Below are 17,183 nucleotides of genomic sequence, written 5' to 3' on the forward strand. Positions count from 1 at the left end.
GGTCGCGGGGTGGGATTGCCGCGCGGGAGCGGAAGGACCAGGCTATGCTGGGCGTGTAGGTGAAGTAGGCCCAGTTTGTGCGAGGTTTTTGTTGGGCTGGTGATGGCTTTGGTGGTGCTGGTGGGTGGGAGGGTGCGATCTCGGAGGTGGTTGTGTTGGATGTTCGGCGTAAGAGGTTCGGTGCGGCTGAGGCGTGGTTTTGGCTGTTGGTGGGCTCGTTTGAGGTGGTGTTGTTGGCGAGATCATCTGCCGGGCCGTGCGATGAGTGGGTGCTTTCGGACGGACTGTTATCGTCGTAACCGTCTTCCTCCGCCCAGTTCTCTTCGGCATCCCATCCGCTCGCCGTCTCGTTCCACATCGATATTGGGTGCCGGCTCATGCCCAACATGCGGAATGGTGGTCGAGCGTCCCAGACCACGAAGAACCTCTCGTATCGCAACGGCAGACCAAGTTCGTTGCTGAACTTCCGATGCATGACCGCGAAATGTACCGCCCGGTCCTGCTGCTCCTCGCTGCATTTACCCCTCTCCGCTTCCGCACGGCGACATAAGATAAGCTTGAGAGCATTGGATGCTTGATGCCAGTGCCCGTATTTGCCTCTTGTGTCTGGCTCATAAAGCAGACAAGGTGGCTCCAGTGGATCTGTGAGGTTCGGAGTCGTGAATCCATTCCCAATAATTTTGGCAAACGTCCTGCCACCAACCGTCCTGTTCGTTTCACCCGCTGCCGATCGTGGAATCGAGAGATCATAGTGTAGAAACGCCTCCTCTGGCGTCGGAAAGAACATAAACCAATTCTTCTCTACATGGGCTCTGGCAGCTGCCGGGTTCCTCGTCAGCTCCGTGAGAGAGGGATACGACATCAGCGGGCCAGGATGGTATGGCTGTCCCGGCTGTGATTCGAGCAGCGCTTTAAGAGGCTCATGAAGGGTGCGCAGGTCAGTGATCCAGAGTCCCACGCATGCGTAACGCGATGCGGAATTGACCATGATAAGCGGTTCGCCTTTGCCGCTCCAGAAAATTCGTGGGTCGTGGAACCCGGGGATGTCCGGAAATGCGGACCAGGATCCCTCGCATCTCTCAGCGGGAGTGGACGGTATGGAGACTATTCTCGGTGGGGTCGAGCAGCGCAAACCTCCTGCTGCTCCGAGTATGGTCAAGTCATCCGCGGTGCAGTCTTTTTCTCCTGGTCGGCGGCCCTCGCTAGTGTTACCGGTGTAGCAGGTGTCGGCTTCGCAGAGGAGGCTCTCTTGGTGAAAGCCTTCGGTGACGACACGACTAACGAGCAGGTACTGGTGCGGAGACCAAGGAGGGAGGGCGATGATTGTGGGATTGAATGTCTGCTGATCGCTGGCTTCGTCGCGGGAAGACAGCTGCGAGACGCTTTGGACGATGTTTGGCAGCCGGATGTAATCTGTGTACGGGTTTGGCTTGCGTCGGCATTGCAATAAGGGTTCTAGGTATGGGTTGATGTGACCTGGTGATTGACTTGGGTAGGTGTAATAGTACTTCTGATCAGGCCAAACATGGCCTTGTGATGGATTGCGAGGAGGCACGAATTGCTCCGCGACGGCCTCTTGCGATATTTTCACGCCATACTGTATGTCTGGGTGATGTGAGAAGCGAAGTGTCGTTCTCACGGAAACAGGCACATGAATGATAGACCTATACATGAGAACAAAGATGAGCAGCCCAAGAGCTGGAAGAAGCCATCGCCTTGATGTGGGCAGAAAAATCATGTTGAGCAAGACAAAGATAAGTATCAGCTCTATAAGCAGAGTGAAGATGAGTTAGGCATGGAGAATGGGAGGTCCCATAAAATAAATGTACCATAGGATAAACTGCTTGCGAAGAAGACTGCTTTTTTCCGCGGGAAAAGAAATAGTCTGCCGAAGAGAGAGATGTGCTTCTGGATCTATTTCTTGCTGTGCAAAGTAATACCAGAGTGATGACGCCCAGCACATCGGCTCATCTTGAGAAAACACCTAGAAATGCAGCTTACCCTCTGTATCGCCATCGCTATGCTTACTTCGTGGTCCCGAAATGTACAATCGCTAGACATCTCAGCTATTCATTCCTTCCATCCTCTTCATCTTCAGACTTGTCACTTTGACTGTCCTCATCCCATCCTTCTGCCTCAAGCTTTTCAGATCGAATACCGAGGCTCAGCAGAAAGCCGACAAAAGATATACCTCCAAATACACCAAACGCGAGTGCTTCACCCTTTGGCTTCACCTTGGTGGCGATAGTAAACAGGCCACCAGAGAGAAATGGCCCAGCAGCCCGACCAGCAGCAGAGAGTGTTTGAGCTAGGCCGTTTAGAGTGCCGAGTACAGAGTGATTCGGAGCAGAATTGGTGATCTGGAGGAGATGTTAGCAACCATATCATCAAGACAAACCGCAAGTACTTGCCAGAAGAAGAGCACTCGTCAGGCCTCCAACAGCAGCCACGGTCTTGAGTAAGAGGACGAAGCCTAGTTCAGCCCATAGCCAGATCTTGCCTGTCGACATCCCACCATCTGCATTCTCTACCTGCTTGTAGCCTACCCAAGGCATCATCAAGAAGGACAAAACGAAACCTGCCAGGCCAGCTCGGTATGTGTATCTATTACCCATTTTATCACGGAGCTTGCCGAATACCCCAATTTGAAACAAAATAGTCACCGCCCCGGCGAACGCTAGCGAAAGCCCAATCTCCTCTGTTGATAAATCACGTCCCGTTGGAGGCGGGCCAGAGGCAAAGATCGGATACAGAGAATTGTAGGAGATATTTGAAAGCTGGAATATTAAATAAGTGATAAGCAGAAGTACAGTATCGCGGTTGAACACATCTTTGCGGGTCAGTTCTTCGCCTGCGTGATGAGGGAATAGAGCTGACGAGGACATGTCTCCATTGCCCTCATCTTCTCCATCCGAAACTCCTTCATCCTCTTCGTTATCTGAATTCCTGGCTAGAAGTCCACCATGAGCACTTTGCTTCCCATTCTTTCGTACATAGGTAGGATGAGTCGAAGCGCCTGTGAATTGCCACATCCAAGAAAAGAGACTCTTCATCCTTTGTCCTAGTGGCGGAAGGTTCCGAGCTTCCTCTAGGCTTTCCTCTAAGAAGATCATTATGATGAATAGGTCGAACAAGAGGACTACGGCAGAGGCAAGATTCGGACCGAGGTATGGATGTGGGTTCGGCTTTGAATGATCGAAAGGATTTCTTTGGAAAACAAGTAGACCTCCAACTATAGGACCAGTAATACCGCCAATCCCATAGATGACAGGCAGATAGACGAATGCTTTGGACTGGTTGCTCCGATCTGTGATCTCTCCGAGACAGGTAGACACCACGCCTTGATTCCCATTCACGAGCCCCATAAGACCCTGCACGAGTATTGCCTGCCATAGTGTTTTACAGAACCCAAATGCCACCAGACAGACTGCGGTAAGCAATGTCCCCATCAGAATCACTGGCTTGCGGCCTATTCGGTCTGATAGCCAACCCCAGAAGAAGTTTGTCAAGAACTGTGCGAGAGCATATGACGATGCAATAGTTCCAACATATACCCCAACCTGGCTAGGGTCCACTTCTGGGAACGAGGCGGCCATTTTTGGCAAGTATGGACTGATGGAGTTCAGCGCAGTTTGCTCGCACAAGGCAATGATTGCCAGTATTGCCATTTGTCTCTTCGGTAGAGGGCTTTCTTGACGTCCATTTCTGTCATAGGACGGGCTCGAGGTACCGGCGGTGGAGGATTTGGAAGAAGCAGAGGGAGGCTTCCCTCGCGATCGGGGAGGAGGAGTATCGAAGGTATGGTAATAGGGTGTTGAAGACTTTCGGCGGATGACGAGTCCCCCACGATCAGACGACTTCATCGCAGCAAGATGGTCAGTTGCCCTGTTTCAAGGTAAGCGACCAAGCACTACACCCGTCAGAAGCTCAGTAGTGAGTGGTTCGTTTGCATTCTTCCTGGGAAGTGTAAATGTGACTTTTTGCTCTTTCTTACAAAGCGCTCCTGTGGCAAGTGCATCACCAGCCAGTAACCAATCGCCTTGTCAAGTCGCGCTCTTCAACTTTGTCCGCTCAATCGGCCCGGGTTCGAGCAGATCTCAGGTCGTACAGGTACAAGCTCAATTTTTACTGCAGCAGAGTTGTCAATTGACCTCACATGACGTGGAGCCTTTTTCGGTACCGTAGCCACCACACATTTCAGGGCTCGTCTGGGCTTGGCTTGCATACAATATTTCGAGTCCACTACATTACATGGCCACAATAGCAACACAGAAGAGCTCCTGTCATGGCTTTCATATCTGTGGCACGGGATTCTAATTCAATCTTTGGTCTTGAGTTTTGGGTGCGAAAAATCTGATGTTCTCAGTTGGCATGGAAATGTACGGCGGATCACTAGTTGTTGCCGTGGGATGATCTTCCCCCACACATGTGTAGCGCCCGAACCATCTACATACATGGCATATCATCCCTGAAGTTATCCTGCGGACCGCCGAATAACAAATAGTGGATTCTGGGGCAATACGAGGCCTGAGGTCCCTCTTAATTCCTTAGCTCTGTACCTCGTGGCCGTCACATCGAGTAAGGTATAGATAAGTATCTTCATCCCCCTCTAAGTTAGCATTCCCTCACTCTGCTGGCTCTCTGTTCGTTGCCTTGGCCTTGCACAATATCACTCAGGTTGCCTGAACATCGATAGTGCAGAGAGCTAGGATGTAATGTCCCTTATTTTTGTTCATTGATAAGGCCCCGTTACCGGTTCTCAAAGTGATTCCCTCAATTTGAATGTGAGCATGGAAGTTTACGACTTCATTGTGGTAGGAGGTTTGCTGCCCAGCAAATGATTCGTCTGCTGTAGTAGGTACTGAGTAGTCTTAGCCGGCCCGGCAGGATGTGCCCTTACTGCCCGACTGGCAACAAGCCCTGCTAGGCCCAAAGTTTTACTAATCGAAGCAGGAGGGCATGATGAGAACAAGGCAAACAGGGTGCATGGCGATCGCTGGTTGCACAGAACGAAACCGTCACTCGCGTGGGGCTACGAGACAGTACCTCAGACGCATCTTGGGGATCGTCAGATCGCATACGATCGTGGCAAAGGGCTTGGTGGAAGCTCACTGATCAATTTCAGTGTCTTTCAGTATGGCTCCCGAGACGACTACGATGAGATTGCACACATCGTCGGAGATGATGATTGGAAGTGGGTGAAAGCGCAGGAACGGTTCAGGCAGCTTATCACTTATCATCTTATGCCTCCTCACGCCCCAGAAGGATACAAGAAATATCTCGACCCGGCCGTATCGGATCATGGTCAGAATGGAGCCCTCCACGTTAGCGTTCCACCCGTCTGGGAGAAACCGATGATGGATTTGATTGCTGTATGGGAAGCAGCGGGCTATAAGCTTAACAAGGACCTGAACAATGGAGATATTGGGCTGGCGGTGTCACCGTGGACTATGTTCAACGGCTACCGAACGACAGCAGCAGATCTGCTCCAGGATGCACCCTGCAACCTCACCATATTGACTGACGTCCAAGTAGAACGAATTCTCTTCCAAGACAAAAGGGCAACAGGCGTACAAGCCAGTAGCCAAAAACACCTTGCTTCAAAAGAAGTCGTAGTTTGCGCAGGTGCACTCGATAGTCCCAAGCTTCTGATGCTTTCCGGTATTGGTCCAGCCCAGCACCTGCAGCAGCACAAGATCTCAGTTATACAGGACCTGCCACAGGTTGGCAAAGGACTGAGGGATCACTATATGGTAATTCCCACCTGGGTTCGCGCAGGGCACACGAGCGAGCACCATAAATATTTCAAGAGCCCTGAGCTGCAGGCAGAAGCAAGGAAAGAATTCGAAAAGAACGGCACAGGGCCGGTTGCAGAAATGTTTGGTGCCGCAGCACTCGGCTTCTTCAAGCACGACGCGGTCTACGCGAGCGATGAGTTCAAAGCCTTGCCGAAGGATACAAGGGAGTACCTGTTGAAGCCAACCGTCCCTGTGTTCGAGGTAGTCCTCAACGGCGCTGTACCAGAATACTTCGTGGACCCACTTAACTCGCCAGCCCTTGCGAACATGTACATTGGATTGTTAAACTCGCAATCAACCGGCGAGGTCATTCTTCAATCGTCTGATTACAGACAACCACTTCTTTACCACCCGAAGGTCTTCTCACACCCTTTCGATCGACGTGTCGCGATTGAGGCCACGCGAGCTGTCCTCGAGGTTGCTGAGAGTCCGGCTTTCCAAAAAGACACTATAGGTGTGCTTCATGCGCCAAAGAGTGAGAGCGAAGAAGACATTCTGGACTATTGGCGCCAGAACGCTTCATCAATGTGGTGGGTCTCGCAAGCGTACTGTGAAAGACTATGCTGGCTAATCAATATCTAGGCACATGTCTGGCACTGTCAAGATGGGTCGTGAGGATGATTCAGAGGCTTGCGTTGATAACCAATTTCGGGTCCTTGGTGTAGAAAAATTGAGAGTTGCAGATATGTCTGTCATACCCATTATTGTGAAGTGAGTTACAGGCTGAACCTTTATTGAGTTCACCGGACTAACATGAAGGCAGCAATCATACTCAGAGCACTGCGTATCAGACCGGCATGATTTTAGGTGATAAGCTGATCAAGGAATATGGACTTGATTTGGATTAGGAAAGACGAGCGGATTTTCTTATTTATTGACGGTTTGTATAGTGTGCCCGTAGTTTGTGAGAAAGTTGGAATGAAAAGAAAAGCCAAAGTACTAGAATATACTCCGTACTTAAGCACTAATCATGGTCTTTACCACAAGCTCTTCCTATGTCAGAAAACTTCTTGTACATGAATGTGTCACGTGAGATCTTGACCAATCAACGATTTTCGAAGCACAATGTATCTAGCGTATGGTGCACCTGAGATGTGCAGTCTATAGGGCACTGTTCGAGACAACAGTTCATGCGTATTGCTGTGCAGAATCGAGCGCTAACATGGTGAGGTATATGTCTTTGCGCTATGCTTGAGGGCATGGTATCTTCAATGAAGCTGACAGGACTTAAGAGGTAGACTGAGGAAAACCTTCGTGAATGGGCCGAGATTGAATGATTCACGGTCAAGGAATGTGCTAAGTTGAACAACAGCGATTGTGCATTCTTCAAACATGTTCGACAAGCACACACGTTCAACTTCTCTATGCACCACAGGAAAAAACATGAAGAGAAAGAGAGAAAAGGCAGTATGTTCCATCAAATTGTCAGAGTTCCACCGAAAGTGCATCCAAACAAGCCCTCAGATTAGCTCTCAGGTATTCATCGACTACCATGCAGTCAGCTTGATACTGATTGCCGGTTGCCTTGGATATTTGGCTTTTTAGACACAGTGGTCCTCATCACTGGGCTTGGATTCTTTAGATGTCGAGAATGCACCTCAATCTGAACAACCTCGCGCTTGATTGGCCTCTCAGATTGAAAACTACAAACTGTTTCAACTCGTCACTGGGATGTCTCACGCAGGCTGCAGCGGCCCTGTCGCCAGAAGCAATCATGTGAAGCTTGATTTGTCCTCGGAATTGACTGAATCCTTTCTTCGTCACGACCACACGTCGGGTTGTTGTTGATACCGTTGATTTTGAATCCAAGTCCCGGTACAAGAGACTAACGTGCCAAACACAGGATGTAAGAATATGCAGAGCATGTCAAATTTGCTGTCGTTTGTCTCTAAGATCTCTGTTCACTTTCTGCATATGGAACCAGCACGGGTTTCTGCTGTTTCAAGCAGAGACTGCTCAAGCGGTTCCAGTTGGCGATAGCTCTTGTGAATTGTTCTTCGTCATGGAGACAGTTTCTGCACAGAAGATCACAAACGGTCAGCTTTATCAACAAGGAAGACTGTACTGGTTAGGTTGGGCTGTTTCACTTACCTGGACATTGTCAAACTATTTCTGTGGGGGTGACATGGGCAACAGAGAATCAGGACGCGTCGGTTGCAATCGGCGGCGCGTTACCAATTTGGGTCTAGCGGTGATGCTGGCTATGAACGCGCTCCTCCGCGGTAAGAGTTCACGCATCTCTTGCTGTAAGCAATAGCATCCAGCCCTTACAATCTTCAGCAACTACTGTTTCTTTCCCTCTATATAGTCTTCACGATTGTTCTTTTCTTCTACAAGAATGGTACTTGCCGAAAGTACGCTCCAATTTGTTCTCTGCAACCTGCTCCAATCCCTGAGACTCGATGAACATTTGGCAAGCTTTGCAACCAACTTGCGTATAATCTTTGAACTTTGAGTATGACCAGCTCTGCAATTTTTTGATGGTTTCTGGATTTGTACCGGGTCCTAACCTCAAAGTACTCACAGCCTGCAGCTCATTCCTCAACAGCATATGTGAGACGACAACCTGCTAAATCAGCGACATGCAGCACCAGCAGCCCTTGAGCATGGAGAATGCGCAATCTGCAGGCATCCGCAGTATAGAAAACCTGCCGAATGAGATATTGGCTATAACAGTGCATTCTTCAGACGACCTACAGGCTTTCTATGCTCTGATATGGACTTCCTCTTATCTCTACAATATATTCAGGGCCAACAAACAGTCCATACTGTGGCCCGTGCTGTACCGGACAATTGGGAAGCTGATTACATTTGCCTTCTGGGCTGTACTCGCGCCTGCTCGAGTCATGGCAGCGTTTTCACCGCCGTTTTCCTACGGGGCGCTAATGATAGAAGACTTTGAAGAGAGCATCAAACCTCACCGACAACTGCCCCAGTGACCAACCAATGATTGCGAACCACTGCTCATTTCATTGTGCCGGATGCATAATTGTATCGCAGCCTGGACTGGGCGTCTTTGGCATTCGATCGTTATTGACCACAACTTTCGTGGAGAGCACACGGATTGTCAATGCCATCTTCGAGCACAGTTACCAGCACATACTCAAGATAGAGCACTGCAGGGCCTCATCAACCTGGCTAAAGTGACCGGATGGGGATATTCCAAGGTCACATGCACGGGTCATTGTGCTCTCAGTCGTGAGGAGGCCTTTCGAATTCACCAATATGATGAGATTGGTCCATCTTTTTGTTGGACATGGATGCACAAAAAGCGTGACGAGTACCTCCGGGAGAAGGATGAATGGTTTCGTGATTGAGGTAATGCCTTCTGGGACGAGACTCGATGTCGAACATGGGGATATGGAAAGGCCCCTTTATATCACGAAGATTATGAACAGCAGGAGGACGATACCATAATCGACAGGCTCAATTTCGCATGAGGATGGCACACAGTCACCAAGCGAGATTTATATGCGACGCCTTCGACTCGAAAGTTCTTGGACGCCAGATTTGGACCTGCTAAATTTCCCGAAGGATATGTCAAAGGAGCTGCGGGAACGCCTCTTGAAATTCCTTGATAGGATTGATTTCAATCACTGTCAAACTTGCTCAAGAACAGAGAAGGAACATGGCTTACAGTATTCGAGTGGACGCTTAGAAATCGAATTTGATAGCACCTATTTGGGTGTATTCTTTCAGAAGAAAAGCTCTACCTTCGCCAAGTGGCTGGAGAGGAGCACACGTTATAGCTCTTTCTACTGGAAGGATAGGGTAAAGACATGGTGTATGCCGAATCTCTATGCTTTCTACAGTACTCTATCGCCTCTCGCCGAAGAAAGGGGTTGAATTCGCATAGAGACCGAACGAAGAGGATCCAATCGATAAGCAGCAGGCGTCCGTGACATTAACGAGACCCTGACGCTCGACACAGCATAATTAGCGGCTCTTCGACCCAGATCATGTTCGTCAAAGATCCTCCACCAGTCAATCAATGCTAGCCGAACGACCTTGTCTTGCCTTGTAGAGCAGTCAGTGCCTCATCTGTGAATGCAAGCTTGTCACCTGATGCGAAGATATACAGCGCAACCTTCCTGAGCTCGAAAGCGCAATGAAGAAGAAGCTAGCATGTTCAGACGAATACTCCATCCATGTACACGAATGAGCGTGAGCCGCGGGCAACGTCCGTACTAACCGGTATTTGGCGTCAGCTAGGCCTGTGCATCCTCCTAGCAGACATGCATTTGATGGCTGATTGTCTTTGGCAAGGTTCAAAATGCTCCGATGTTACTGCCTGGATGTCATGCCTATTCATCCCGTCTTTAGCGGTCGTCATGGGATGGGTGACTCCAGCAACGATCATGCGTTGCTTACCGAATGGTTGATGCTTTGCGCTAATAGCTTGATGTTGTTAAACATCATGGTATGTCCTTTGGAGCGATATATCAGCGAGACAAATGAGAGCTTGGAAGTCTCAATATGGCTGATATGGGTCCTCCCAACAATGATGATTGCCTATTCTAGACGGTCAATAATATATCTCCAACGCCAGCAAGCACGGTATAGGGGTCTGGCTGTTCGGGCCCAGCCGACTTATACATGTGCCCACAGTCTATCTACGTCCATCCTTTCACTCTGTTCGAAGCTATTGGAAGCCAGCAGGAAATGATTGTTGCTCCTCGTTGACCTGGGCTATGCATGGTAAGTCTACGACTCACAATTCAAAATGGCACAAAATGTCAATAAGATGCTGGTCAAGCTTTGATGGATCTGCTATGCTGATTTATCGACAGCTATGATGCAGACTAACTATTTCGCTTCACCTGTGATGAGCACGATGATCGTCCTTGTCGTCAAAGTTCCTGCGTGTGCGGCAGCTTTCAGTCACCGCGTTTGTGCATCCACTATCTTTTGAAAGTCCTTGCTCGAGACCGTGAAGTTTGCTGGCTTGCTAATGTTGCGGGTCATGTTGCTGCTGCTGCTGCTGCTGCTGCTGCTGCTACGCACGCTCACCAACCTATTGGTTGATGATCGGACGAAGAACCGGCCCAGGAAGCGTTCCAGAGATTGTCAAAGCTGCCCGAGACGACGTCTTCGAGTTGGTCCGTAAAGCCCGAGTCTATCTCTTGGTCCGTCAAGGGCGTACCGTCTATGAGGAGCGGAGGCATGTAGGTTGATAGGGGAATTTGCAGCGGTGCAGGCATTGAAACTCGTGATGAGAGTGGCTTCTGAGTGTTCATCACCGTTCCCGCTGAAGTTATTGGCGTCACTGCTACGGCGGTCGTCGGCGTCATCGCATTTGCAGCTGTGCCCGAGTTCTTTGCCTGCTGACGCTTGCGCTCAGCCTCTTTCATTCTCTCAGCTTGCAACTTGTTCTCACGACGTCGCTCCCTCCCACGCGCGTTCCGTCTCAAGCGTTTCTCCTCGTTCTCCTGGTCCCATACCGGCTGGTAGCATTGAGGGCACATGTCACCATTCAACATGGCCTCGTCAATCTTTCGACGTCTACCCCACGGAGAGCTCTTGTACCGCTTGATAAAGTGACACTTCGGGCAATGAAGCCAATCCTGTGTTTGGCGACGTAGAGTACCATATCGTGAAGAATACAGCTTACACTTTCCGGGCCCGGCGTACTGACCACTAGTGAAAGCATAGTCGTCGCTTTGCTGGATTCCATAGGTGGAAATACAGTCGGGTTTAGTGGCAATCATGCAGGTGGCACAGGCTCTAATGCCCATATTCTTGTTACCAAGCTCGTCATCTTTGTCACCGGGCAATGGGGGAAAGTGGTCACGTGCAGGCAACCCCTTCAGGCAGATGTAGCATGGCAAGAGCTGGTTCTTCGTCAAGACGGTAGGCACAAAGAGTGAGCATTCCTCGAAAGTTATAAGAGAATCCTTGACTTTCTTCTTTGGAGAGAGACTCTCGAAGTATTTGTTCGTGGCTGAGAGGAAGAGCAGGCTCGGATGGTCGAGGAACTCTTGAAGGTGGTAGTGGATCTCGGTTGGCAGCGACATGAGCGACATGGTTGCTGGTGGTTTGATGTTATTGACGTTGAGGTTGGGTTTATTGCTGAAGTTTGAAGTGATATTGCTTCCACGGCTTTTGCCGAAGTTGGCTTCGCTTTGACAAGAGGTCTGTGTGGCGATGCTGGTTAGACGGCGATGGTCACTCGAGGTCGAGACTGGCAACACTTACGACTTGGTTCTTGGAACTTTGAGCGCCTACCTTGTCACCCCTGAGAGTGTTGGCAGATAGCTGGAATTACGTCGACGGTATTGGGCTTCCGGTGGATTGAAAGTGAGATTGATCTGAGACTCCAAGGAAGCTTCGAATACTGGACTCAGGGTCCGCACTGGCTAATGGAGCACCAAATACGGGGGGGTTTGACTGAACCTGATGAACCGTGGACCTTACATATGCGTCATCACAAAGTCATGGAGGAGGTGTGTCACTGTTGGCTTGAGCGTGGGAAAAGGTGGAGGAGGAAGAAGGAAAGGGGACATTCGATGATATTGCACAATATTTAAATGTCCCGGCACCAGCAATTGATCCCGCCAGTGTTTACTTGTCTACTTTCGCGCTAGCCGCAAGCGGGCAGTGAAGTCCTTGCTGTCTACACGTCGATCACCACCTGGATGTGTTTTGCGGGATGCGGGATGGGGCCGAAATTGAAGGACGTTCCGTGCTGGTGTATGTTCAACACTCTGGGAAGGAGTGAAGTCAGGAAGCTCCTGCCACGGTATTATGCCAGAAAGGGGGTGCGACCTTGGCACTCTGGACGTGAGGGTACAGACCTTACACAAGACTGTTGAGGGTCTACAGTGAATGGGACGCTCGAAGAGGACGTCGGGTTATTCACTCGGAGCTATGAGGCTGGCAAAGCCACTCGAAACGGAACCAGGGGCAAGGAATCAAGGACTTCCAGACCGCCGGCGGCGGCGGAGCAAGTGAGAACGAAAAAGCCTCGGCTTGGTTCGAGACATGGCCACAGAAAACTGCGGACGCAGAGTCAGAAATCGTACACTCTCGAAAGGAGATTTGAGATAATGAAGGTACTCAGGCTTCGCAACGAGGGCGTGCTGGTGGACCGATAATGGGACAGTGAGGTGGCCGATCTGACTACAGTCTTACCCATACTTACTGTTGCAATGTCCTACGTTTACGTTCAGCTGGCACGATGAGTCGCCAGGTTTGGCCCTTTTCATACATGCCGATTCCAGTCTTTTCAATCCTTACCAGCATGATCTACACCACGCCTTACATGTATTGTAGGCCAAGGTACTTCCTCAGCCTATCCTATTTCTCCTGGCTCTCCCTCTAGCAATCATAACATCGACTCTTTCAAGCGCCAATAAGGACCTCCATCGCCTGAAAAACGCTCTTACTACCAAGACTGTCCTTCCGACATGGATCGCTATCTCGCATACCTCACAAGAAAGCCAGCAATCCAGCTGGGGCCGAAGCTTCCTACTCGTTCTCAAGGCCTGTTGTGGAAGGTCATGGTCCGCTCATCGCTAGGATCAGGTCTACTACACCTCATGCAAATCCGCATGGAAATAAAAGCCGCAGTTTTACCCAGATTGATATATTTGGGCAGATTTGGCTTCCTGGAAATAGTCTTTTAGCATGCAGTTCATGCATTCGCCCAGCACTGCTCCAAAGAGGATATGGTGACCTTTTTGAAATAGGTATTGGATCAATACCATGTGAAAAGAGAAGTATGCTTGTCAGGGAAAGAGGGTAACTGAGCGACTTAGCAATCTAGCAGGAAGGCGCAGGCGTCTAGTACGCGCAGAGCTTACCAATCATGGCGGCAAGAGGATACTCTCCCCGTTCAATAGATCGAACGATGGAGAAAGCAGGAAGGTCTACGCCTACCTGTTCTCCTTTGGTGAGGCGCAGGCTTGGGGTGCGCGCAGGTAGGCACGTGATCGCAGGGAACGCCGCACGCTACGGGTGGCTACCAGGTGGCGATGGCGATGGCGGCGGTGGCGTACGGCATCAGCGAGGCCGTTGGCGTGGCCGCGGGCGTAGGATATATCAAGGATGTGGATATCCGAAGAGAGACAGGCTCGATAGAGCGCCTTACCTGTACGCAGGGATATTTCAAGTTCAACATTTAGAACGCACAACACACTATTAGTCTGGTTTATTTGAAGAGCATATTTTGATTGGATACTTGGTGCTGTCATCATGCTGAAATCCCAGACCTTCGGACCGTTCCCCACATCCTCCCGGATATCTTGGGACGGTGCTTGTCACTAAGCTTGAACGGGAGTTCAGCTGGGCCTCAGAGGACAGATTAGAAGTCTGATATCAATCAGATGTTCTAATCGTTATTCGATTGCTTGAAGTACTTCCACACTTGGTCTATTAGAAGGTAATTCTTCGTGTTCCAATATCTTGAGGCCGTTTGTGTAGCCGACAGGACTCCTGCTGCGTACCCATCATGATTCATATCGCGATGAAAATAGGACAGCGCAACTTTGCCAATTTGGTCGGATAAACCGCCAATCAAGGGATACTTTCGTCCGTTATCGATCACGCTCAGGAAGTCGGCAGTTTAGACTGTCCAAAGAGGCAGAAAGGAGGGGAAGAATGATCCCAGCAGGCTGGCCAATCTCTCAGCCTGACTACAGCCTTGCCCCAACCTGATTTTCCTCGACATTCGCATAACGGCCTGGGCATTGCTGCACGTTGTAGTCCAGCCTCGTGGGAGTTTAGCTAAACTCAGGTCACCCACGCACCCAAAATTTGGACAGCTTGTGAGCTCAACGGAGTAACACAATAAGCGACACTTTTACTCCGTCTGGAACCAACGGAAAGGTGCAACGATGTGCGCCACTAAGATGGATAGCCAGGAGTTAGCATCAGCTCCCAATAATGAAAATAAAGCCCGGTCAACGATTGTCGCCGTTGTTCCAAGTAATGTCACAGAGAACGCGATGACGATTTTGAGTCGTAACTTAAGCGGCATTCCCACGATTGAAACAACAGAAAGTCAAGAATTCATCGACGCTTCAGACTTGACCAGGGACCAATGGATACAAGTCCTGTAAGATCCCTGTACGGCTTCAACGATCGCGCTAAAAAGAGACAGAAGCGCTTCATCCGTACTAAAAGCTTGGAAAAGGCGTTCTGAGGGTGACACGATACATGTCAACCGAGCACCCTGCGCTGGTAGGTTCTCCGTATTTTGCGAGAGAGGGGATAAAGCTGACAGCTTTAGAAAGCTTTATCTTTGAAGTCAAGATCTCCAGACGACCATGAGGGCAGTCAAGGCCTGCCGGAATTTGAGATTGCTGATGACACTTACGTTGACTCGAGAGAATCAAGGAGCCGACTAGAACGGGAATTGACGTTGAAAGCTTTCTCAGAGAATGGAATCCGAGCAGGACTGTAAGCCAAGAAGTCTTCAAGCACTGTTGCTACTGATCCCTTGTCAGGTCAGGTGGTGCTCCAGATATTGGATTTGGTCTGAGTGGCGCAGTCAGCTGGCAGAAAGAAGGGATTGGTTTGGACCAGCAGCAGACTTCGAACAGGGCAATCCATGGCTTCTATAATGTATGTGGTGCACACAGTTGCAACTCACGTATATATCGGTAGCTCATCGAGGTCCAGTTCCCACGCGTGATCCTGCATCTCGACCCCGACTACTTAGACCTCTCACCGCAGTGCAAACAGTTCTTGAAGCGCTACGGGCAGGACTGTCTAGATCCGAACAAAATCTCAGACACCTACAAGACTTTTATTGATCGATTTGGTATTCCAGCCTATGCTCAACCCGTTCAAATCCTATGCTGATAAGTGGAAGGCTCAATCCTTCCCGCCAGGGTAACGCTTGGAGCGCGTCTGTGTACTACGCAGGAGTTGAATACGGACAACATTTCCAATATTTCAGAGGCTAGAAAAACTCTGGAAACTGATCTTACGACGAAAGTGACCGCAGCGAGCGCGGGAATCCAAAGCGGTTATCACAGAAAGACAGGATCGAGCGCTGTTGAAAAAATGAATCAGACAGCTGAATCAAGCCGTATGACCCTCGAGACCCAGGGCGGTAATGGTCTGTTGGCCTCCAGGTAAGGTCTCATTGACTGTTTACATCTCACCCTGGACACTAATGCTGCAGCAGTATTCCGGAGTGGACCGCTTCGGTATCCTCACATAGGTATTGGAGAACAAGTAAGTGCTGGCCAAGCGGACTTCAAAGGACCACAAACTCATCATAGCTAGTCCAGCAAGAAAATTACTGGGATCTGCCCACATTTCTTAGGGAGTTGGCGCAAGATGGGACAACATGGGAATACTTCGACGCCCTTGCCAACCACGCCATCGCTAAAAAAACAAACCCAAAAATCTACGGATTGAAGCGACGGCAAGAATTGGATTAGAGAATATCGAACCTTAGGGACTCGTCATCGGATTGTGCATTAGCTTTCCTGAAGCAATCAGGACCATCACATTCAAAACGTCAGGCTCGCAGTTTGCTGGTCTAGTTGTGACTGAACGACAAGATATACAGAAGAGGATGTCCTTCCATATGTATTGGACGCATGGTGGTAATACAATGAATCTCGCGATCGAGGTAGAGCTCCAGCCTTTCATGCACCGGAATGCAATGCCGACGCAGTCTATTCTGGAGGATCAATTGGTTGTTCTAATATGGAATGACATTGAACAAAAGTGGTCTATGGATTGGGAGTTTGATGTATACCCACCCCGTCCGAGCGACCAAGTTTACCCAATACATTCTCCACACGAATCTAAATCAACGGTAAAATGCGAGACGAGGACACCCTCCTTTCTCCCCCAACAGATCAGGACCAGGACCTTGAATCAAAACGCTCAGACAGCATCAGAGAGAAATGGGGCATCCGCCGTCGCTAGCAGATTTCTTCTTCATTTCCTTCCTTCCAACCGGCAGTTACTCAGATGCTCAAGAAGTCAGGAGACGCAAGCAGATGAGGCCCGATCCAGAGGAGGGCATATGTGAAATTTATTATGACGGACGTGGTGCTGAGAGTTGCTAAGCAAGCGGCAAGGAGCAAGAGGACCCGCAACAGGAGCCGCCGCAGGAGCCGCGACCGAAGGAACAAGCGGCAGGAGCATCGAGAGCAGGAACAGAACCAAGACCAGAACCCGCCGCAGCTCTCATCATAGCCTGTCCATCAATCCATAAGCAGACATCCAAACAACTCTCCTCCTCAATCGCTACCATCATGAAAGCTTGCATCACTAAAAAATCCCAGGTAACAATGTGCCCCTAAAACCTAGTGGCCCTACCACTGGAGAAGCCGTGCTACACTATTGAATGGAAGAGAACTCTTTTCTTAAAAAGTGGAAAGTGATTGATGTCCTATCTCTCTTCTTCGTTTCGACATCTTA

General features: G+C 49.8%; 5 protein-coding genes across 5 annotated transcripts; 3 read left to right on the plus strand and 2 right to left on the minus strand.

Annotated features, from left to right (window-relative positions):
* Nucleotides 1-922: 922 nt before the first annotated feature.
* EPUS_07576 (uncharacterized protein) lies at nucleotides 923-1,450 on the plus strand (the record flags this gene model as incomplete). The annotated part of the gene is made up of 1 exon (XM_007806412.1): nucleotides 923-1,450. One exon carries the CDS (start codon nucleotides 923-925, stop codon nucleotides 1,448-1,450), a length of 528 nt encoding a protein of 175 aa, XP_007804603.1.
* Nucleotides 1,451-2,066: 616 nt separating this feature from the next.
* EPUS_07577 (uncharacterized protein) lies at nucleotides 2,067-3,596 on the minus strand (the record flags this gene model as incomplete). The annotated part of the gene is made up of 2 exons (XM_007806413.1): nucleotides 2,067-2,360; nucleotides 2,442-3,596. 2 exons carry the CDS (start codon nucleotides 3,594-3,596, stop codon nucleotides 2,067-2,069), a joined length of 1,449 nt encoding a protein of 482 aa, XP_007804604.1.
* A 1,194-nt stretch (nucleotides 3,597-4,790) lies between these two features.
* Nucleotides 4,791-6,646, plus strand: EPUS_07578 (uncharacterized protein; the record flags this gene model as incomplete). Its single annotated transcript, XM_007806414.1, has 4 exons — nucleotides 4,791-4,821; nucleotides 4,876-6,328; nucleotides 6,381-6,509; nucleotides 6,562-6,646. The coding sequence occupies 4 exons, from the start codon at nucleotides 4,791-4,793 to the stop codon at nucleotides 6,644-6,646; spliced, it is 1,698 nt and encodes a 565-aa protein (XP_007804605.1).
* A 4,158-nt stretch (nucleotides 6,647-10,804) lies between these two features.
* On the minus strand, nucleotides 10,805-11,821 carry EPUS_07579 (uncharacterized protein; the record flags this gene model as incomplete). Its single annotated transcript, XM_007806415.1, has 1 exon — nucleotides 10,805-11,821. One exon carries the CDS (start codon nucleotides 11,819-11,821, stop codon nucleotides 10,805-10,807), a length of 1,017 nt encoding a protein of 338 aa, XP_007804606.1.
* A 2,826-nt stretch (nucleotides 11,822-14,647) lies between these two features.
* Nucleotides 14,648-16,189, plus strand: EPUS_07580 (uncharacterized protein; the record flags this gene model as incomplete). Its single annotated transcript, XM_007806416.1, has 8 exons — nucleotides 14,648-14,853; nucleotides 14,932-14,978; nucleotides 15,032-15,197; nucleotides 15,245-15,362; nucleotides 15,420-15,561; nucleotides 15,613-15,877; nucleotides 15,931-15,980; nucleotides 16,032-16,189. 8 exons carry the CDS (start codon nucleotides 14,648-14,650, stop codon nucleotides 16,187-16,189), a joined length of 1,152 nt encoding a protein of 383 aa, XP_007804607.1.
* Nucleotides 16,190-17,183: the final 994 nt, after the last annotated feature.

This window comes from Endocarpon pusillum (genome assembly GCF_000464535.1).
Source record: "Endocarpon pusillum Z07020 unplaced genomic scaffold scaffold5444, whole genome shotgun sequence".
Taxonomy (NCBI): Eukaryota; Fungi; Ascomycota; class Eurotiomycetes; order Verrucariales; family Verrucariaceae; genus Endocarpon; species Endocarpon pusillum.